Source organism: Fulmarus glacialis, unplaced genomic scaffold (assembly GCF_000690835.1).
Source record: "Fulmarus glacialis isolate BGI_N327 unplaced genomic scaffold, ASM69083v1 scaffold46676, whole genome shotgun sequence".
Taxonomy (NCBI): Eukaryota; Metazoa; Chordata; class Aves; order Procellariiformes; family Procellariidae; genus Fulmarus; species Fulmarus glacialis.
In genome coordinates, this window is record NW_009218383.1 from 3,250 (window position 1) to 27,247 (window position 23,998).

The 23,998-nt window shown below is 40.6% G+C and overlaps 1 protein-coding gene across 1 annotated transcript; it reads left to right on the forward strand.

The window, feature by feature from the left end:
• The first annotated feature begins 255 nt into the window (after positions 1-255).
• LOC104072074 (spore wall protein 2-like) lies at positions 256-23,897 on the forward strand. The gene is made up of 5 exons (XM_009580025.1): positions 256-2,007; positions 16,551-16,700; positions 17,823-18,089; positions 19,886-19,987; positions 22,716-23,897. The coding sequence occupies exons 1-5, from the start codon at positions 256-258 to the stop codon at positions 22,821-22,823; spliced, it is 2,379 nt and encodes a 792-aa protein (XP_009578320.1). The 3' UTR covers positions 22,824-23,897.
• Positions 23,898-23,998: the final 101 nt, after the last annotated feature.

The following is a 23,998-nucleotide window of genomic DNA, read 5'->3' on the forward strand; positions in this document are numbered from 1 at the left end:
TCTGGTTTTGTCTATCAGTGCTGCTCTTTTACATTGCAATCTACTGCCTCCAAATGTTGCAAACCACATAACTTTTCCTTAAATGGCTTAATTTAGTCACTTTCATTCTTTAAATTAAAATTGCTCTAGTAAAATATAAATTTTGTGTTTTCTCATCAAGTCCGCCTTTATCTTTTTCATCTTGTGTTTTTTCTTTGCTTTTCTGTCTGCTTAAAGCCTGATTCTTCAAAAAGTCTTTCCCTGTGTAACCTGGTCATGGAGGAAACCCCAAACAGTGGGTCATCAGAAGATATTAACAGATCTCAAACTAATCTAGGTTCACTCAACTGGGGCCTAGATGTTAGCACACCCAGTATCAGCCAGGAAATTACTGCAGGCAGTTCTTTGCTTTTCGCTGGGGCAGAGCAAACCTCAAGCAAATCCACAGGTACTCTGCCTGCTAGCGTTTGGCCTGCTGTAGGTGAGCAGGAGGATGCTGCACCAGGGTCACCTTCTGTAAACGAAAACCAGAGGACTTCACTGGAGGACCGCTTGGATGCCAACAATGTCCCATGGGAAGATGTGGTGACCAATCAGCCTTTAGAGAACATAACCAGTTTTGAGACACCCATCCTGGGAACCGGTAGCTTGTTGGATGAACCCCTCCCATGTGGTGTGCAAAAGGCAGAGGCAGAGTGGGAGGAAGAAGAGTGGGCAGGTGTCAAACCAAATGAAAAGGTAGAGACCAGAGCTGTTAACTACAAGGAGGTAGAAGGTACAGAGGAACTGGAAGAGCGAGGTTGCGAAACGAAAGGAAACAGTGAGGCAGAACTTCATAAGGATTCAGCAAAATCAGATCTTGACGTTTTAGTCAGCACAGAGGTAGAAAATTTATATGAGTTGGAAGATAATGATGGGGATGCTGGGAGAGCTAGTGGTGCTAACCTAGAAAACCCTAGGGAAGAAGAATTCAAAGGGGTCAATGTCATTGAGGAGGCAGATGGAGAAATACCATGGTTGAGCACAGGGCTGGAAGGTGGAGACAAAATAGTGGTGGACAACTGTAAAACTATAGAAAACACTGGCGCTGAACCTGAGAGAGTCTTTGGTATCTGGGATCAGGACCATGAAAGGACATTTCAGAATGGCTTAGACCAAACTGACAGTGGTACTGGCGGGAGTACATCCATGGAGTGTATAAACATGACGCCACATGTTGACCTAGAGGTAACTGACCACAGAGAAAAGGACCCTACAAATACTGGAAATGTTCTGTGTGATGCTGAATTATTCAGTGCAGAAGAGTCTGGTAAAGGAACCGAAGACAATAGCATCAGCCCCCTCCCAAATGGTAGTGCTGCTGCTGAAGGTCAAGCTGCTGCTGAAAAAGAGTGGGCATTGCTGCCCGAGACAGCTGATGCTGCTAGCACAAGCTGCGGTAATCCTTGCCTAGATAATGCAGAAGACCAAGTGACAGGTAGGGCGGCAGCAGCAGTCGCTGAAGAGCATGCTAGTAGCAGTGGTGTTCCTGAAGCCTTGGAAACAGACCCCTGGCTGGCAAACTGGGATCCAACAGTTACTAATGATTCCTGGGGGTTTTCTAATCCGTCAGATAGCCAAGCCAATGGACTGGATAATTGGCCCTTTTTCCCCAAGCAGCAAGACTCAGAGGAGGGTAACATGGAAAATGTTTGGTTAGGCATTAGTGATAAATGGTCTACACAAGACCTGGGAGGGCCTGATAACAGCTGGGGAGAAGTAGGTGCGAGCATTAGCAATAAAAGTCAGGAGGCACCAGTAAAACAAGGCTTGGCTGGGGAGCAGGCAGGCATTAGCAATCCTGGACCAAGCAAGGAGATAGCTAGACCCTTGGCTCTGTTTCAAATGGGAAATTCCAGAAATGCTAGCACCGAGAGTTCAACTAGTCCTAAAGACAATGAGACCAACAACTCAGATTTATCTGAAGATGAAATTGCTAACCGGAGATATGGATTGTTGTACCAGGAAATTGAGGCTGATAAAGAAGAGGTACCTACCCCAGTGTGTAGCCTAGTCTAGACAAAGAGTTCCTTAGGCCATGCATAACCTTGTCGTTTAAAAACAATCCATTTGTGTGTTTCCCACTGCCCCTCCTAAGCCCGTGCTGTTCTTTTTTTGAAAAATTGCCATGCAACTGTTCATAGTGTGGTGCCCTTCAGCCATGTAACGAAGCAGGCTGACAAAAATGCGTTTCAAAACGGTGAATGAAGCTTTGAACTGTGAAGGCACGTTGTGTCTCGCACGTTTTGTGTTTTATATGTATAGCTTTAAATGCACCTAGTCTTTTTTTAATTATTATTTTATAAAAATACTTAAGTTACTCTGCTTTTTGTTTTTGTTTTTGTTGTTTTCTTTAAGCCTGTGATACCTGTTATCAAATAGCACTGTCGTCAAATTTCTTGCCTTACCCTTCATTTTATTATTTTTTTCTTTTTTTTTTAATGTCTGGCCTATATTTTTATTTTGCAAATAAAAATGTTTTGACTCATGTTCTGATTTACTAATTGTTCTGATCTTCACTTCTACTTAGGCATCAAGCACAGCATTTAATGGATTTGCACAGGTAAAAAATAAACATATTTTGAGATTTTTTTTTTCTGTGCTGTTAGGAAGGGATTAGGACTGGCCGTACAAGTTCAGGAAATCTGTTCTACAGACAAGCTGCACAGCAATGTCATACTGACTCAAATCCAAACCTTGTCTGTTCTCAGAAAGTATTCCTAGATGCTACTAGAATTATGCTAATACTCTTGGTTCTCTTGGCCTGACTGAATTTAATAGCAAAAAACCAACTACCTCAAGGGGACTGATTTTTTCCTCCTAAAAGGACTGGTTTATCTTTTTTATTGTGCTCTTTTGTGGATTTTTCTCACAATCCCAAAATCCTGTATAGCATGGTTTCCTCAGTTTCACATACTTTCAGTGACTCTGTGTGTGTATATATATAATGAGGTTTTTTTTTCTGCATCTTTATTTTCATTTAAGATATATTTTAATCTGAAAGTTAAACCTAAATTATTTGTTTGCTGCTGTGCTGATGGTGAGACTCTGTGTTAGACATCGCAGAGATACAGCGCATGAAGATACCGTGTTTATGCTTTCAAATTCCAGGACTGTGCCAAGATCCGAAATTTCAGGTGGATAACCTAGGGTCTCATTAATTTCCAGCATCCTTTTAGAGACTGGCTCATCCACAGCACACCCTGTACACCATTTTTTAAAAGCACCCAAAAAGGCTGAGCTTATACAAGGATGGAAATGAGTCTTCCAGTGCTTAACCATTCTGCTCCAGGATGTTTAAATTAGTAAAGGATCCAGAAGGAAGGGGCAAAGCACAAGGCTACCACCTCTCAAAATTAAGGCAAAATGTTTGCCCTGTGGAAATCAAAATGTGATGCCCCCACTGCAGTAGGAAAAGGATTTAACCCATCAATATTTTGCAAATTAATTGGTTCTGAATGAGTAACATGTTGGAAAACATCTCCATTTTTATACCTTCTTAATACAGGTAAAATTTTGTATCTGTAATTACTATAGTTACTATTCAAATAAAAGTCCAGAATCAAGAGGATGTGAAAGTAGCTTAGAGCTAGTGTACTCCCCAGGCACAGGTACGTGCAGTCTGCAAAAAAGATTCTGAGTTTCACAACTTAGAAATGCATTGTGGCTGAAACAAAGTCCTTGCAATTCCATGTATTTAATGAAGGGTTTTTCACTGCCTTTAATAACATTGCATGGTTTAGAAGCATAGAACATATAATTGAAAAAGGAATGTCTTTAATATTAATAGTGCTTAACTAATAATTATTATTAATACCTGTTTAGATTATCTATTTGTCATCTTATTCTATGTGAATTTACTTATGACTTTACCTGAATAAACCATTAAAAAAATCAAGTCTTTGATAACACCTGCAAACATCCCGTCTCAAATATCTTTGCATCATTGTTTTTCATTTCTATATCTAGGATACCTCTGCATTTACAGTGCAATCAAATGAGAATGTGACAGAGCCTTTGGTAAGTGGTGGCTTTTGCTTCCTTTTTAAATGCCTTGTAAAAAATGGCACCATTTTTCCTTTGTGCAAAGATATTTTCTCCTTTTTTGTGTTTTCCATCCTCTAAATCACAAAACCTTAACCTGGAAGAGTTGGTGGGTGATATCATTGTAATTGTAAATCTTTACTCATTGAAACAGTCTTTCACAAGGATAGCACAGAGAAAAAGAAAAGAAAACCAGGATATTCTAAGATATGTTTACTTTTCAAAGGTGTGGTCATTTGTTTCATTTATTGCATTTAAGAAATGACAAGGATGAGTACTATGGTCCAGTGTACAGCAAGCAGGTGATAGTACATGATGGCTGTTTAAATATCTCCAGTATTGCTGTAGTTTTATCCACTCTCCACATATTAATAGTAGGCATAGTCTACTTCTAAGGGGTGGAGAATCTTTTTGGAAGTGATCATACCTGGGCAGGTATTTTTAGTTTCTCTTACAGTCTTTGGTTAGCCTGGAGTAAGGATGTGGAATAGCAGCATTGCTGGGTGAGTGCTACACTTAATAGCAGCAGAGTGATACTCAATATTATTTAATGTGGCTTTTGTATAATGCCTCTGGTGATGCTTGTGTTCATAATGGTTATTGAATATGGTGAGAGTATTTTTACTTGTAGCTGAAAGGTGGTAACTAGTCTGAAGACTGCTCATCCGCAAGTGGCTTGAAGCACATCAATGCAATCTGCATTACAACATATTACCTGTGATTTTAAGTTTAAGCTGAAAGTTTCTTCCAGCGTTAAACCTCAGGAAACTCATTAGTCATCTTACCTGGAATAAATCTACTTTGTGTTTCTCATTTCAGTCCTATTTCTTCTTTGTGAAATTCCCTAGAGCTGGCATTAATACACTACACAGGGAGATTTCTGCACAGCATGGTATAATATAATGAATGTTTGTTTATGCTATGCCAAATCCTGAAGGTCTTGCTTAGGCATACTTCTCTGTACCTCATTAAAAATCAGTCTGCTTAAGGAATATGTGAGAAAAGAAGTGAGAGGCTACGGTTTTTTTCCTGAAAAATATCATGGAGGAGAAGATTTTAGTATCTTTAAGAATTTCATGGAAGATGTCTCTTCATCACAGGAGACTTTCTAGCCAGCTGCCTGTTATCAACTGCAAAGCAGCTAAATAGTTTTGAGCTTCATATTATGCTGAGCAATTTGTTCATGGCAAATTAATCTACTGGGGTTATTTTATCTGGTTGAGTCAGCCATCTTTATAAATGGAATATGCTGAGCACAGCTTGCAGCTCTCCCCTTGTATGTATGTGTATTTGCAAAGTGATGTCTCCACCGGAGATCGCACTTTCGCTGTGAGCTATTTTGCCACGGGACTGAACGTGTTGCAGGGCTGGTGATATTTGCTAGATCATCTTGCTAAAAAACAAGCTTAGCCCAGAATTTAAAAGGGTGGAAATCCCAATAGTGGATTGACAAATGGATGCCTTGTAGGTGATTGAGAGCTCAAGAGGGAATGCATTTTTATAAGAAACCAGGGATGATTTTCACACTGCCAGAATTCAAGCAGTCAGTGGTTGCCCTTGTTAATATAAAAACTGTTTGAGTCTCTGCTAATTGCTTCTTACCTTCACTGGAGAAGGGACTATATTGTCTGAGAACAGACAGAACTAGGGAATAGGGGATACTTTTAAAAACTCATATTTGAAGCCCAGGGTTGGTACACACAAGTGCCAGTTTTAACTCCTGGCCTTGCCATCAATTTCTGGAACATTTCTGAGCAAACCAAGTGCCTTCCCCCCACTTCCATTGCCCCTTTCTGTAACTCAGGAAGCTGATGCTTTCTTTCCTTGTGAGGGAGGGATGCAGGACTGGTTCAGTTTACGTAGAGAACATTGAGGATGAAAATGCCCTTTAGATGCTGTAAGGCCAAGCACTGCCGTCCTCTCCCTGGCAAAGCCCGGCAAGATTGAGCCTGAAGCAGCACTGTGCCAGGCACAGTTCCCATTCCCCTCCTCCCTCCCCACTATCACGTGCTCCTCAACAATTTTTCCACTGTCTACTTAAAAATCAATAAAACAAAAGACTGAGGCCGAAGAAGCTCCACCTGGGGAACCCGAGGTCGAGGAAACCCCTGCTGCTGCTCTTGCGGAAGAGGAGGCTGTCCCTGCTGAGCCTGCCGAACCAGCAGAGCAGGCTGCGGTGAGTGACCTGTCCCCCATGCCACCTCCCAGGCCTCATCCGAGCCACCTTTCGTCATGGTGAATGTGCCTGCTGCATTTCAACCATCCTTTCCATTCTTCACCATCCATCCATGGCTGGTTTCCCCAGTACCCGGCTGTGTCACAGCATGCCTCTCCAGCACACTTCCTCCTTTCAGTCCTAAAATGTCATTCCTCTTATGTTTGGCATTTCAGACTGAAGTTCAGCTGAGTGATTGTGGTTTCACAGATTGTTTGATTCCAGATGAACTTCAGAAGGGGAAAGAATTGATGCCATTTTTAAATGACCTTATTAGCAGTTTTCTCATTTCATTTCAAGCTGAGCTGTAAGCACTAAGCCAATGTACATCTTATATGAGCCTTGCTAGAGCATGAAAATACCAGAAAAAAAGTGATTGTAATATGAATGTCTACAAGGCTCATGGTTTTAGGACCCAGCTGTGAGCTGAAGAGGGAACTCCAAGTGCCAGTTCGGAGATTTTTACATGTCAGCATTCAGGATACAATGGGAAGAGAAGAAGTGACAGCTTTGCAAGAAGAACAAAGCAGGGCACCCGATATCACTACAAATTAAGAGGTGGTCTGTGATGGTAGGCATGGGGTTTTTCTGCTGACTAGGATCCCTTTTTATAACAGGTATCCTAATGAATATCCTTTTCATGCAGCTGAGGTTCCTCTTCTACATACTGCTGTGAGAAGGTCTTGGAGGTGGGCGATACCCGCAGGCTAAGAAACCCTGGAGTAAATATGCATCTGTTTTTGTAGGCTGACAGTTTTCATGCTTTCCTTGAGACAATAGCTTCTTCGAAGTCTCTAATGAGTGTTTGTCACTATTAGAATATGCAGATTACCACTGAAAAACTGGACAGAAAAAGGAGTTGTTTTGTGGGTCAGTTCCTCTGCCACAGAAGCCAGTGGAAGCTGTATAGCTGTGCTTTTTGACCATCAAGCATAGTTTGGTGCTGTAAGTGTTCCCAGAAGAACAAGGTTCAGCTTGCATGAGTCCCTGTTTATCTTCATCTGTTAAGTAGGGATGATGATACCCAATTCATCATAAAATTAGATGGTTTTCAGTAAGCATTTGATACACTGCCATGTGGGAAGCAATATTAAGCAGGCTGATGTAGATGCAAATTAGCTGAAGAAAGTGGAAGTAGCTGGCACCTATAGATGTGGCAGTGCAGAGCATGGACAGAAGACTTATCAGATATGCAGCTACCGTAGTGTCTCATGGATCCGTCTCTGGAGCTGGTCTTGTTTAACATTTTTATTAATGGCAATGGCTCAGACTCTACACGCCTGATGGTGACATTTATCGATGATTCCAGGTTGGGTAGTGTCATTAACTTAGGCGGATCGCATTAGGCCCACTAGCTCTACCCCCAAGGACAAGCTGGTTATCTGCTGGCAGTGTTAGACCAATGCAAAAGCCACAGGTGATACTGCCTTTAGCAGAAAGAAGGAAGTCCTAGTGTTGGTGTGCAAGGCTCTGGAGTACAAATGTAGTTTAATTAAAGACCTTCTTAAAGACGGATTGATTAATTTGCCTGGGTGGTTCCAGCTGTCTGTACCATGGGATTAAAAAATGGTATCCAGCATGAATGATACAAAGAGGCACACTGAGCTTTAGCTGTAGCACCTGCCCAGTTATCATTCCTTCCTTACTCCCATCTTCCTAAGAGAGGAAAAATAATTTATTGTGGAAGGAAAGGAGGGCAGCGCTGGGTGGGCTGTTCTGGAGGACTTGGGGGGGAAAGGGAAGATAACCCATCTCTCTGTCCAACCCTTCCCGTTCTCCGTGGACTGTTAGCAGCATCGCAGCTATGGAGGGAAGCAGTCTCAGTGTGTTCCCCAGAACTATGTTTAGGGTTTAATTCTGATAACACTTGCATGAATTTTGCATAGTTATTTAATTTTTTTAAATTCACTTTTTGTTCGGTTCTGTGGTACACACGAGCAAGTGACTTCAGGATCATCCCTTTACAATAACATAACCAAACTAAGAATGCCCCACAGTCTGTGGAGACCAGGCTCTTCCCCTGCTGTGTGTTTTCTATTCAGTTAATATAAATCATAGTAATAACTTGTCAACTCTGTAGTAAGGCAAACAATGAAATTGCCTGTCTGAGGCACATTGTTTTGTCAAACTCTTGTCCAGAATGCCTCACGTCTAGTCAGAGTAAATTTGATAGTTTGGAATAAAGAAGGAGGGAGGGAAGGTGGAGAGAGGAGGGATGGGAAATCAGTCATTGGTCTGGAGCTCTTCCCGTGACTGAATGGCAGGGAATGATGTGGAAGAACAGATATTAATGAAGCTGAAAAGGTTGTTTCTAGCTGGTTTTATTTTGATTATCTGTAAGGATTTAATGAAGAAAAAAATTGTAAAAGTAGTTCATTTTTCTAAAAGGAAGCCAGCTCCTTTTTGCCTCACACTAAGACAAAGCAATGCTCTGAAGTCTGTTGCACGTCTTAAGCGCTAATTAAATGACAGGCTGTGGCTGCAGCACCACGCATCCGCTCATCGGCTGGCATGACCTTTTCAGATGATCTGTTTTGCTGCCTGACTATCCTTGAGGAGTTCTGGGTCCACGGTCTGTCGGCAGCTGCTCTAGCTGAGGCACAGGACTGCAGAGCTGTTGGGAGAGAGGCAGAGAGAAACATAGTGCAAGAGCCAGGCAATTTAAAAGCAATATCAGGAGGAAGACCATAGGCATTAAATAGAAGTTAAACAGTTTTGATTAGGTTTGTGCTTGGTTTTTTGTTGCTTTGTGTGAAGCTGTCCTTGCTAATTGGGAAAAATAAGCTAAAACTGTTGATTTTTAAAATGTCTGAATTGGAGTCATTCTGCATTTGGCTCTGAGGGGTTGTTATTTCAGGAAGGGCTTTCCAGGACTTGCAAAGAAGAGTTTTGAAGGTTAGGATTAATGACAAATAATGATCAAAGCTAAGGAAAAGTACACTGAGTTGCAAAAGATGAAAACATGTCATTTCTCTACAGTAGTTCTGCATTCGTTTGCTTTATGAGTGACAGTCTACTTTAAAAGTGGAGTTGTAAAATATTGATAGATAGTTTCTTATTGGGAATCTTTTACCGAGTTTAGTAACTTCCAGTTTGGAGTGACAGCCACTGATCAGTTTAATTTTTCTGTGTTAAGTGTGCACCAACAGAAGCAAAGCTAACCATTGTAAAAAGTCCTTGCGTGGACTTCTGCACACCGAAACAGTTGTTTCCCTATTTCCATAGCATCCCCAAAGGCAGCTGTAAAATCTAAAGGATACAGTCTAAAGGATACAATACATTGACTGCTGATTTATTTCTTTTTCAAACCCCTCTCGCCACATCAATTTTTCACATTCAAACAAAGATGACATGAGGACATTATAATGAAGTGAAAGCTTATGAAATCTTGTTATTTCCCTTTCTTCTTCTCCTACACATGAGACAGCGCTTGGAGTTGAGAGCACTGCTCAGAGACTTTTTGACTTCCGTTACGCTCATTAGTTTGGAAAGAGCCTTTCAGTGCTTTGGGTCTGATGCCTGCCTGGACTCTGATGTTCTCCCATTAAAGCAGTCAGACACTCAGCTAAATACTGTGGTTTCCAAAGCTGTGTATAAGCGTACATGAAACTACCTTCTGATAAGCTCTTTGCAGATGCTGAGCAAGTACAGCAGAGGCTAGAAAACAGCCTGCAGCTTTGAGGGTCTCTAATTGCAGTTGAATCCCACTGTAGGTACAATTCACAGTGCCCAAATGGTGGAGCATGTCATTTGGGAGACCAATACAATGGTTAGATACAGAAGAGATCTGAGTGTGCAGCTAAGTGCAGGTGCAAGGTTGGAGCATGAGGCCATTAAAAATATATGGCTCTCGTATACAGGAGTGAACTGATGTAGAATCGTGTCATTCTGTTGAAGTCTGCAGAATCAGATTTTTCTCTGTTTATGGAACGAGGATGTTACTTTACTCAGATGTTATTTCAGTCATCCTTTTTACTGGGCTTTCGTGCCCTAAAAATCATGCAGTTCATGCTACCGTGCCTCTCTTCTCAAACCTCACCATCCACAAAATCCCAACTTCCAGCTAATCAAAAAAGCAAAAGCAAAATGCTACTAATTTGACTAGTGCACAATAGTCAAATTAGCTTTGGGAAGTCCCAAGCTTTGGGAAGCAAGGGGAGCTCTCCTCACTTTCCCCTTTCCCACCAAAACTGTGCTTTCAGTTAACCTGGAAAACAGTCCTCCTTTAAAAATATGCATATGTAAGTATTAGATTCTTCTGCAAAGAGGCCCAAAGCTGGGCTGATAGGATTCTTACCAGAGAATATTGCCAGGGTATTATTAAGAGAAGGGCAGAGGCTGGCGCCTTCCTGACTATAAAGTGTAGGATGATGCTCATTTCTGAAAGCAAACTGACTTGTAAATACAGCTGATGGCAGAAATTCAGCACTTTTTAACAGTAAAAGTAGGGAAGGCATCTATCTAATGACTTGCAGTTGGATGTAAACCATTTATGGGCAATAGAAACATTTGTGTATGTCTCTTCTGCAAAAAAAAAAAAAAGAGACTTCTCTGGGTGGCTGTGTGCATGTGTGCATTGCTAGAGTAAGAAATAATTATATTTTGCTGTTGATATTTGTTTTTTCTATTTAAGACTCTTTACAGTCTCCTCAAACTTACTATAAAATGGAGGACTCCATGGCAGAGGCTTGGCAGCTTCAAAAAAAAAGAAAGAATCAATCATTAAAAAAAAAAAGGTTATATAACACTGTAATTTTAACGGGATAAAGTTGTGAGAGGTTTCTATGGTAACGCCGCTGTCAGCAACTGCCTTGCCCTGGCTTCTGGACATGTTTGGGGCTTATGAGGTGACTGCAGGCAATACTAGAAAATTAGATTAGAAAAAACATGAGTGATACGAAGTTTGGATATAACTCAGCATCCTTTTATTAAAAAATAAACATGCAACCATTTCAGCTTCAGAAACTTGTAGAAATTTTGGAGTGACAGTTGTGGGCGTGTGAAGGCATTTAGCTGGAGCCTGAGTACTTAAGGTCTCCTAATTTCTGATTGCTAAAGCAGACAGTCCAATCCACCATGCCCTCACAAGTGTTTGCATAACTTGTCTTCATGCTTACAGCTCTTTTGAAAAATCTGACCTAGCTGTGTTTGCAAAGCAGCTTCAAAATTTATTAGCAGAGTGGATTTCCATAACAGGGTTTTGATTTGCTTTTCCTCAGCAGAGCATCTTTAGAATCCCTGTCCGCAGGAGAAAAAAAGCACTTCCAGCTGTTCCAAACCAGGCCTGAATTTTAGCGATTTTGACTGTTGACCTTCTGTTGAAAAGGAGCTAGTGTTAGATGGCATCTGTGCTGTAAAAAGTACTATTTGGGGGGAGCCCATTACCGTTCAGTGCATTCGATCCCTTGAACACCTAAATGGGTGTCAGATTTGGAAAACCACTGGCACATGTCTAATTTTTAAATGTCAGGCACCTGCCGCATGTACCACTGAATATGGACCTAGAGAAAGGTGATTCTGCAAAAAAATTATGAACTTTATGACCCACCTCTTTTGAACAGCCCCTTTAAATGAGTTGCAGTCCAACATGAGTGGAAGAAGTAAGTGTTTTAGAAAGTTTGCCTTGAAACTCTGGTGAGTTGCGGGAGCAGCAGCAGGTTCTAAGGGGAACAGTTTGAGTCTTGGACGGGAGAAATTTTGAGCTTGCTGGAAACTTCAAGGTTAGCAGTGTTGTCGGTTGTGGCTTACTAAAAAATTCTTCAAAGCTGGTGCTATTATGAGAATACTGATAATAAAAGTAAATAAAATTGTCTTCGGTGCTTACAGTGTGATGATGATGACATATGTAAAAGGTTTTATTTGTTGGTTTTTAGCCTATAACTGCTTTTATTTCAGATTATATGTGGCAGCAAGAATCTTTCCGCTTGCTGTATACTATCCCATTTAGATCCAGCCATTCATTTCATTTCATCCCATACATGCCGTGCTTCCATTAAGCTTGATTAATATCAATCTCTCTGCAGCCATTGCCTCAGCATGAGTAAGGTGATGACCGTATTTCCTCTTTATACAGGACAATGTCGAGGCAGGGGATAAGGAGACAACTGGAGTTGCTGAGAAAGAAAGCGAGGTATATATGAACAGCCTCAAGAGTGTGGTTGTGCTATAATATCTTCAAGAGAATTGTGACAAAAAATATATTTGTCATTTGCATGTCGTCAATATGCAGGCCGATACGATGCAACTGTGACCTAGCTGCGGTATCTATTCTAACACTGCACAGATATATCTATATCTGTGGTATATATTCTAACACCAGAGCACCTCTCATTCAATGCAGGACCTGCCTTAGAAACTGCCTATTGCAGCAGTATAGAGTGATAAATATCTCAGGGCAGCAAACAAAGCAGCTCCGTGGTAGAAGGAGGTATAATGCGGTTTCTATTGACATTTGGAAATATGTTGCATAGATTCCCAGTAGCTTTTACACTTCCCATAAATCTGTTTGCCTAGCCTTCCTGCAAGCATCTTTGTAAAAAGAAAAAAACTTTGGTTAATCATTTATTTTTCCTAGCACAATATGTCCTGAACTAAAACAGATATTTGAAAATAATCATGTTACGAGTTTGTTTGCTAAAGCACAAATCTGGCATCAAGTTAGATACAGTTAAAATCAAATTACAAAGCAACTGAAAAGCTCAATGACATACTTTAAGCTGTGCGTGTGTGGACTCAAATGATTGTATTTTGCTTATATTTCTTCAGAGGTGATAAAACTACTTACCCTGAATCCTTCTATACTAAAGTGAAACTAGAATGTGTTCAAACGTGCACAGAGAGCAGCACAAGAGGAATGGCTACATATTAAATGCAGGGATAGAAGTAGGGACTGAGAAAGAGATTGTAACTCCTAGTTATTAGTCACTTAGGATTTGTATCTCGAGGTGCTGACAACCTCCTTTTTTGTTGTTATTCATTTTGGTGCCACCATGTATACAAAAACGTCATGAACTGGTCTCCATTCACTTTGGTTTCAGAACATGGTAAGTCCAGCTGTCCAAGCTTGGGTTTTGTTACACTGCTGTAAAACAGCATTATCTCTGCTAGAGTCACGGATATACCTGTGGCTCCAGGGTATCCCAGTGTCACTGGGAAGCAAGTTTGGGGCTCACTGGTGCGGTACTCCTCACCAGCGCTGCCACATCCACATAGAAGTCAGTGGAATTACATGAGCAAGAAAGTACAGGACGGGAGTGGTAGATCAAGCCCAGCTTGGTGTTGACAGAGTGCAAGAGAGCTTTGCGTTGCTTCTCTAGCGTTGACTTGTCATGCCCAACAAGTCTGGTCCAAGAAGAAATATGCAAGAAATCCCTCACTATCCTGTGAGCACCAAGGCTAAGTCTTTGAAATCTTTCCCCTTTTTTCTAATACCACTTGTCCTTATAAAGTTGAGGTCTCTTATCTGGTGAGTTTGACCCTGTTCTGTTTAAAATAGCAGTATTACTGTATGCAGAAGAGCTGCCATAAGAGATCAAGCTATTTAGTAAGCTGATATCTAGCCTGCAGTGGAGGGTCATCCCTTTGATACTGTAACTTGCATAACAAATTCTTCAGTACTACCCCAAAAGTCTTCCAAGACTTTGCAGGCAATTGATGTATTCCCTAAAGCATGATGATTAGTTCCTCCTGACATTATATTAGCTAGCTTAACTGCAATTATAACCAAGTGTCATAAAAATTACCCAGTCCCTTTCTAAATCCAGCCATGGTGTGAGATCTTCAGCTCTGGAAAACCGGCATAGCTCAGGGAGCTCCCTTGGGAGACCCCCAGCAGCAGGCTCGGTACCCCTCCTTCTCCTCTCCCTGGGCTCGTTCTTGCTGCTGCCTAATCTGTGGCATTGTGTTGAGCTGACAGTGATGTTAATGAGAGGAGAGTGCAACTGTGTGAATCAGCTGCACCCTGGGTAAAGAAGCATTCACCTCTGCTGCAATTATAACAGTCAAGTGGTTCTTCTATCGCAGCCCTCATTGTACTGGATGACTCTTTCTTTGCCGCCTGTGTGGCTGGTATAATGGGACAACTGTCCAAATTTCAATAATACTGCTAGAGATAGCTGATTTGGAATACTATTAGACTGTCTAATATTATTGATGACCTATGGAAAAGAGGTTTGTAGGATTGGTTTTCAATATGAAGTAAGGTAATACAGGCAACTACATCTGCAAGTATGTGGTTCGCCGTAGCTGGGTATGAATTCAGTGGGATGAGCCTCCCTCTTTTTTTTTTTCTTTTCTGTACTAATCAAATATATTTCAGGCCAATAGTGAGGTTCATTCTGTGCTACCTCACATGCATTTTTGTAAAAGCTTTTTTTAATCATCTAGCTTGCATTGTTTTTGTACTCTAAGGCACAGAACAAATGATTACACAATTGTGAGCTGTGGTGTACATTCAGTGACCCATGGCTACAGGCTGTGAGGGTGTCACCCTTTCAGTGCAGGGCATTTGAGAGCTGATTCACATAAATTAGTATTCTCCTCCTTGGTGAACTAAAATGGGCTATACAAATCCAATAAATAGAAAAGAACTGTTGATCCTAATCACAACAGACAGCAAGATCAATTTCTGCAGCATGCTGTTAGAAGCATGTGGTATAAAATCAATCTGATATGCACTCTGTTCCCCCTCTTTCCTACTAGCCTCTTCCAAGGCTTTTACACTCATCATTTATTTGAATATCTTCAGAGGTGAAGGCTGCTAAAATTGGTAATACTGTGAGTGGTAGGCTTGCATGCCTTACAAGTCACAGGAGAAGATGTCAACATCTGCCCGTGTCTTTTGATGTTACTTCTTTTTACGATAGGGCATCCTTTGTCAGCAGCATTTTCAATTTAAACTAAAGCTTCTCCAGTGATTTCTACAAAACCCTGTAGTAGTTTCTGCCTTCAAGGACTCCAGAAGAATTTCTTACCACATCAATTAACGGCTAATAGGAGTAGTGCTGAATATTAGATATTGCTAAAAAACAATGCTTGAAGAGTGCCCATGAACAATTGCAGGTAGTTCAAGTTGAGTTCAGGTAGCTGAGTTAGCCTAATCCATGGAGGAAAGATCAAACTGAGGAAACAAAGAGTATCAGGCTGTTAACTGGAGATCAGAGATATTTCTGCTAACTGTAGCTTGACATTGGTACCTAGAAAACAATTTTTCTTCAGTGTTTTTACTTTATCCTGGTGCTATCTGCCGTACGTTAAAAATTTCATGTTGAAGTTAATTGGATTAACAGAATGAATTTTGTCATTTACCTTCCACCCTCCAACCCTTAAGATTAATCCACTGTAAGTATATATCCAATATGCTACTGTAAGCATACACCAGTATGTACCAATACAAATATTAGGGTGATACATAGATTACAGCAACAGTCTCTGCTGGATGAAGGATTCAACATTGATCTATAGGCAGGTACTTTTCTATCCACCTTTCAAGAACTGGAACAAAACACACTTTTAACTTTTCAACATGGATTGATCACAAATGGTTTAGTCATATCCAGACCGAATGGGCTTTTATGTATGTTTCTTTTTGTACTGACCTAGCTATAGATCTTTACGGTTATATTTTCTTCTGATATCTGATGGAATCTGAAGATTTGTGATCTTTAACCAGCTGTAGAATAGATTTGCTTGCTGAGATAGCCCGATTTGCAAGGCTCTCTATCAGAAAGGATAATTTGTGTGTAATTAAGGCAGTATTTTTGAAGCCAGCCCAGGTCTAGAGGTAGGTAGATAGTAGCTGGAGAAGGCTTGGAGCCTCTTCGCGAGAACAGATTCCACTAGCAGGGTCCTGTGGACCCCTGGACATCTTGCAAGCTCCTTTTCCTCAGCAGAAACCTGTGGTGAATTTCTTCCACAATACAGCTTCAAGGCAAGAGAAGGAAAAAATACTACAGCCTTGGCAAACTGTTACTCCACCAGTAACACCTGAGGACTCTGCTAAATGTGCCTAGTGAGGCTTCATAAATGTCCCTCTCCCACCTGTTAATCGTCTCCACCGTGCAAGCTTACCCCTATGCTCCCCAAGTGGTGCATCGGGGCAGGATGGCAGCCCCCGGCGCTGCTCTCCCCCACAAACCAGGAGAAACCCCAAGGAAACCAAGGCCATGGGATGGCACCGCCCAGGGAGGTTGCAGAGCAGAGGCTGGTCCATGGTCTCTCCAACAGATATCCAGAACTTGTATCCTGAAAAGTCCCTCCCTCTTGTTGTTTGTAGGGAGTACCTGCCACCGAGGGGGCTGCGGCAGCAGAAGACAGTGCGGCTGTGGCAGCAGGAGCTGGTGACGGTGCTGCTACCACAGAGCAGGAGGGTGTTGCTGAAGGTGACAAAGCTGAAGGAGAAGAAAAGGAGGCTGATGTGTCTCAGGTAACTCACACAGAGTGTCCCTTCTCCTGAGTCCTTAATTCAGGTTGTGCCTGCCTCTGTGCCCCTGGGCTTGAGGAGATGGGACTTGGGCTGGTGGCTCCTGTGATGGACATGGGAGCAGCATGGGCAGGGTATTGTTTGGGCTTCCCCTCCTGCTGTTGTCTCTCTGTGCTCCTCTGTGGAGACGAGCTTTATCACATAACCTAACAGGGCTTTCTGGAGAAATAGGCAGAGAAAGGAATGGATTTTTCTTGTCTCCTGGCACCATGTCCTATCAATAGCATTACTTTGTTTTATGTAAATCATGGTGGTCAAGCTATGTATTTGCATCTGGCCTGCTGCCTTTTCTTGTGTGACCTCTGAGGAGGTGGGGAACAGCTACTAGAGCAGACTCTGCAGCTGGGCCTCCGGTTGCCACCTCCTGGCATTGCACGTTGTATTTCTTCTGTGCACCAGAATAGGATGGTCTGGCAGAGGATCGATGAACATGTTCTTTTCAGGTTGGATGCTCCAACAAGTTTCATTAAATGCTTTTTGTCCTAGGCTTCAGTATTGGTCAGATGGTACCTACTTAGCCTTTTTGCTTTCTCTGCTCCCAGTTACATTGCTGTAAAACAGGAGAAATCCCCTCAATCAGTCAAAGAAATAGGTCATGTTTCCTTCTTTCATCACCTTTATATCGCTATTATCCTGCTGACTTGAATTCCCAAAGAAATACAGGACAGTGACTCCTGGAACTTGTGACTTTACCCAAACCAACCCAAAGTTAAGAGCAGAGTGGAGGAGAAAGGACTGTTAATTTCCATGCACATTGAAAATGAAACCCAAACTACCTGCAGAGCATTTTTATTATTTACTGCAATAATTTATGGTAATATAGAAAGTAGACTTAGGAGGACTAAAGGGAACAGTGAAAACAGGGAAGTGATTACGCCTTTACATTCTTGCACAAGTACCGTTTTCTGACTTAATGTAAGAATCCACTGTGGAGAAGAAAGAAATCCCCATTCCTGTATTTGCCCTGTGCAATAAACAAGCAATTGTGTTTTCCTGCTTGAAATAAAGTACTAAATACTCTTATGGTGCTTTTGTGGGTTTGTTTGTTTGTTTGTTTTTCCCCAGGAAAAGGTCAGCAGCATCCCTTCAGTAGTAATAGAGCCAGCATCAAACAATGAGGGGGAGGGAGAAGAACACGAAGTCGTCGTGAATGAGTCCAAAGATGCCGCAGCAGAGATGGGCGCTGAGGGCACTGACACTTCTCCCAGTGAAACTTCCCAAGTTGGAAGTGAGCAGAAACCCACTGAAGAAATGAAAGCTGCACCTTCCCAAGATCAGCCCGTTCCAGTAGAAGACGCAGCTTCTGCGATGCCGCCTGGCTTTCTCTTTAAGGTCTGCTTCTTCATTCTTCTTTCAGACATCCCTTCAGATCTGGTTTCTATGGATGTATCTGTCTGCACAGGCAATGTGATGATTTCCTGAGGCCAGATGACTCTTAGGTTAACAGCCAGACACATGCACACACAAATACACACAAACACAACTTTAACATTGCGTTGTTGCTTCGTACATGAAGTCTGAGAAGATACATTTTCTGCACACCGTTGTTGCTGTGCATATCCTTATGTAGCTGTAAGACTCACTGAAGTACAAGAACACTTTCTTCTCACCAAATTACTACTGACAATGAATATATTGAGCAAAATTGCACTGCCACAGAGTTAGTCAGCAACATTGTATGTTATACGCTAACAATATATCTGATATATTAAAAATATATTTGATCTTTAAGGTCCCTTCCAACCCAAACCATTCTATGATTCTACGATTCTATGAATATTAAAAAATGGCATTTTTCTGGCCTGAAAATCTATAGTGGAAGTTTTGGTTCTATTGAAACCCATGGGACTTCTACAATTTGTGGTAATGAAGCTAAAATGTCATTCTGTGACTTCAATAATATTATAGTTATAAACTGTTAGGGTAATCAAAGAGAAAAGTTTAATGAGGCGTAAGAGAAATTCTCTCCTTGGCTGGCAAGACCCACAGGGTTTCCTGGTTCACAAGGTTCTTTGATAATGCTTCTCACTTCAGAATCACTGAGCAGCAGAAAAGCTCCTTGAGGGTGGATGAACTTTACATGCTTCCTATTATAATTTGCATAGTTCAGACTAATTAGTCCCATAGCACTCCGTAAGTATGCCATTCTTCTTAGTCTATTCTCATTGCTCAATATTTTCAGCAAACTTTGAGAATAACATTAAGGTGAGGGTGAACAGTATCGTGCAGCTCTGACTCAGACATGCTGACATAGTTCATCTTTTGTTTTTCATCACACTCTCTTGGGTCAGATATAAATAAGAAGAAGCAGAATATATGCCTGCTATCTGGTTTTTGATGCCATTTTCTTTCATTATTGCAGAGTTACCATGGAACTGGCTGTGTTTTGAGAAAATTAGAATAGCGTATCTCTTAAGGAGGTAGAACCATTTAGTTAAAATGGTCTGTTCACAACGGCATGCTGATCCTGCCAATGTTTTAATAATCGCCCCTGTGAAAGACAGATATTTTTGGCATGCCCATCTGCCAGTAAATGGGAGCTCTTTCCAGGGCAAACATAGAGGAGAGTTACCATTACTCACCTATTGAAATTGGTGCTGTACGTCCCACTCAAATTTCCATGGATGTTTACTGTAAGAATAATATCCAGTGGCCACAACAAGAGAATGAGTGAGAGTCTGAAATACCAGTTCCTGGGAGTCTTTCCCAAGTTTATTTGCAAAATCCTGCCATCCCTCTTTCAGATCTAGTAACGATAGTGGGGAACGAAAGCAAATTCCTTACACAGAGGAAATAAGGGTGGCAGGACTTGTCTGAGAGGCAGGACTTGTGGGGTGTTGCAGTATCATCTGTCCTTGAGATCTTGTGACCTTGGGAAAGGATCTTAGGTTTCCTTCGGTAGCTTCAGAATGACTTAACTTATGCTGTCTCTGCATCCAAGGATATGAACAGAAAACTTTGACGTGAATCAATGTCAACATTAACGATTTGAATGTACCTACCTATAGCCATATGTTTGCATAAAGAAAGCACTTTTTTTTTTTTGCAGTAAAGACTTAACAGAGAATTTTGTTGAGAAAATGTTTCCATTTAGATCATGTCTATATGTTTGGTGTTATTTTCTTCAGGTTGAAGTTCTACATGATTTCGAGGCAGCTAACAGTGATGAGCTTGATTTAAAACGAGGGGATATTGTACTAGTAATTCCTTCTGAGACCACAGCTGATCAGGTAAAAACGTGGTTCTTTCTTTTGTTGATGGTTTTTTTTGTTTCACTTCATTTCTCACAGATTATAGTTAATGGGAAATGTGTATTCAAAATGTCATTACTGTTAGAAAACATGAATATTTTAATTTTGTCTTTGTACTTGGTTCCATTTGAGACTAAATGGCACAGTTGGCTACAGCTAAAGTCCCGGATATATGCTACTAACAGGATCTGGTCTCAGTATATTTTCTAGGGCTTTTTTATGCTACTTTGTAGTGGATGTTATACAGGCACACGTGCACACAAAGACTTAATATGGAAGGTGAATTACAAGTTGTGCATTATGTTGCTATATATCATCTTGTCTTAACATTGCAGCAAAACTGATTACACTGTCCCTAGATGTTTGGACATTTTATGTGTGGATTTGGAGAAATAATACAAATTCACCCACAGAGAGCACTGAGACTGTACACAAATTGTGGTGTCCTACAGCCAAAATGTATGGAGGTGCTGCTATGTGTGCTGCATACTTTAAAACTAACTCTGCCCTCTGGAAGCCTGAACCTGAATTAAATAACAGTTTAATTATATTTAAGACATCTAATTTTGTTTTAACAATGCATTTCAGGTGAATTTTTGAACAATTTTATTCCATGTGTTAAATTGAATTGCAGTGAAGTGAATTGATTTTTGGCCACTGCTTTAAAAGAGAAGACCATAGTGTACACTGTTAGCACCAGCCGCTTCGTGCGCATCTGTTAGTGTTGGTGAAAAGTCTCCTGTTGATTTGGGGCTTGAGAGTTGGGGGACTGGATCCTGCCTAGTGAGGTAGCTAAGAGCACTGCTATGAATGAAGAATATTTTTTAAAATAGGTCTAAATACTAACGCCCTAGGCACATAAGAGTGCTGGGGACTGTATTTGAAATTGTTTTGATGGTTGATGCTGTCCAAAGGTAGGTAATAATCAGTGTTCATCATCTCAGCTGAGCTTTTTTTTAATTCAAGAGACAAGTAGTTGTTTTTTGTGTTTGGGTTTTTTTTATTTCAGAATAAAAGATTTTTCTTTCAGCAAGGCACTTTGCTCTTTTTATAGGGATAGATTCTGTTATCCTTACTCAAATTATGCTGCATCTTACCTCATGGGCAGTTCATCCGATTTCGTTATCAGTATTTGCAGAATAGGACACTACTGTAAGGATAGCAAAATCTGCTCTCTGTCTTCAGTCTTTTTTTCTAGGGTGTTATGTATTAAATATGCTTAATGTTCACTTGGTGAATCCATGAAGTATATTCTTCTCTTGTGGTATGCATCGAAATTTCATTAGCATTAATGGGAGTAAATTGTGTGCAACGGTGGAGAGAATAAACCTTTATGTATTCATGTTTCTGAAACCATTCTGGTCGTATCTTTGTTACTTAGTACATACTTGCCCCTCATGTTTAACATCACCATAAAGCTTAATCTTTTGGGGTTTTGCCAGGTACTTTGTTGATTTATATAGAGTCTTTTTATCTTTGTTATTCTTTATTCTCCTTCAAAAATTTACTTGTCTAAAACCATAATTCTAATATAGCTGGTAACATCAGCCTGTATTCCCCATTTGAAGCAAGCTGGTCCCACCCAGGGGTTTCAATTTTTCCATTAGTCTTGAGTGGAAGTTATATCCAGTAAAACTGTTAATTCCTTCGTACAATCTACTCTGCCAGTGCTAGAAAGCTGTAGTTCCTCTCTCCTTTCTCTCAGATATTCCACATGTTTTAAAAACAGTACATGTACCCAGCCAATGCCATACATAAGCTGTATCTGCTTTAATGATGCTTATTTTGGGGCAGAGAGCCAGTACACCACCAAATGCAGCCACTGAGCAGTCAAGACTTGGTGTTGTATGTGAAGATCCGTTCATATTACTCTATCTCCTTGTGTACTCTCTGTGCAATAATAATACGGCAGCATCAGAAACTCCCTGTTCATCATGGCTTTGCTCTGGCTCCTGTTCTTAAAAGGAACAAAGCCCAGAGTTAGTGAGATGAGAACAGGTTGATCATTTTAAAAAAATACTGAATTGATTTTATTCCAGGTAGAATTGATAACACTTAAGAGAACCCAGCACTTTCCAATAAGAAATCTCTTTTGATTGCTTAGGCTGCAGGTTTGGTTTGCAATTTTACATGTCAAATTTTGGTTTAGGTTTCCAGGAATTTTTGGAAAAATAGTTTAATATCAACTAAGTTTGAGTTTCTAGACATAGTAACTCCAGAGGATGCAAGAACTGTTGTTGCTTCTGACTGCCGATACATGAACGAGAGAAAAGAACTCTCAGGAAAAAAATTTCAGATTGAAAACTATTTTTTCTCCCCATCTGTGGTATTGTGTAATGCTTCTGGCTCACTGCTATGCTCTTACTGCACAAGTGCACCAATATTATTGTGGGAACTTCGAAAAACTTTCAACAGAGATTTTCACAAATGCAGAGCTGGTATAATACTGGATGACCTGGAAGACTGATTATCCAGTTTTGGGTTCAGCTAGCGGTTAGATGGACTAAAGGCCATACAATATGCTCACAGTCACTCAGTCTCACAAAACTGTGCTCTAGCAGAACAAGGAAAACAGTCCGTGCAAAATTTTTTAACCAAAGCACCAAATCCTTTAGCCATGTGGCTCTGAAATGTCTTCAGGTCTGAAGCTCATAGCAAGGAAGGGGGGACACCTGAAGTTTAAGAGACTCTGTCTTTTTCCTTGCAGGAGGCTGGCTGGTTGACAGGCATTAAGGAATCCGAGTGGCGTCAGTACAGAGATGCAAATAGTTATAAAGGACTTTTCCCAGAGAACTTCACACGCCATCTGGAGTAGTTCTCCGCTCAGGCAGACGAACGTGGTACGAAGATCAGTCAGTAGGTTTTTAACCTCTTTGAAACACAGGAGCCCACCTTTTTGTAGTTTAAGCTAAGTTAATGGTTTACAGACTGGTGCCAGACAAAGCTTGTTGAAACATATCAAAATGAGCATGAATGCAAACAGTTAAGCTAGCAATTTCTGAAGCAGTACATGGAAAAAAAAATCAAATAAAAAAGAAATGTCCTTATTTGTTCACATGTACGTGGCAACAGGTTTGTTTGTGCTTTGTCAGAGCTATGGTGATCCTGTATTTGGTCCTTTCCCATGAAATCTGAAATTAGCCTCCTCAATACCAAAACCTTAACTTCTCTGCACTAAGTGTATTGTATTGAGTTGCACTGCAGAAGATCTAATTAGTTATCCTGTAGTAATGAGGTCAAACTATTATAAGTTTAATGTGTTTAAAAAAATAACTAACTGCTGCAACGTTTTTCAATGTTATTTTTGGACATGCATAATATATATACACACAGAACTTTTATGTGTATATATAAGTGCATATGGATATATATGCATTTTCACAACTTCATCATAGTTCTTTGACTGTGTAGTATCATCACTACATGCATTGCTCTTTCACTGTCTGGCATTACAGGAAACGGTTTTGTTCCAAAGCAAAACTAGCTGCTCCATTGCCAAAACATGATACAGTATCTGTGTTTGTAATGTGAAATTTTCATTCTGAGATGATGAATAATATCATGTTCAAAGCTGCTAAACCTTTGAGAAGGCATGGCTCGGTCTCCCCTTCCAGCTGCAGTAGTTACAATGAGATAATCTGGAGGGGGAGCTGTTATGATGCTAATCTATACTTTTTTATTTAATTGGCTGAACAAATAAAAAAAAAAGAAACAGAACTAATCTCTGAGAAGAAATAAACACAATATATTTTCACTATATGTATTTATGCAGCGTACCTTCACAGATTCTTTTAAAATACGATATATAATGTATCCTGTATCAAAAAGTCATCTGTAACTTATGTTTTCCAGTGCTGTGTCATTAAAAATAAACCTTTGATCCAGAGAAGCTGTTTCATCTGTGGTGCTTTTGAAGTTTTGTAACACTGAAGTTCATAAGTTTATATGTTGTATTAGAGAATCCAATCTTAATATAATACCTCTTTTTCC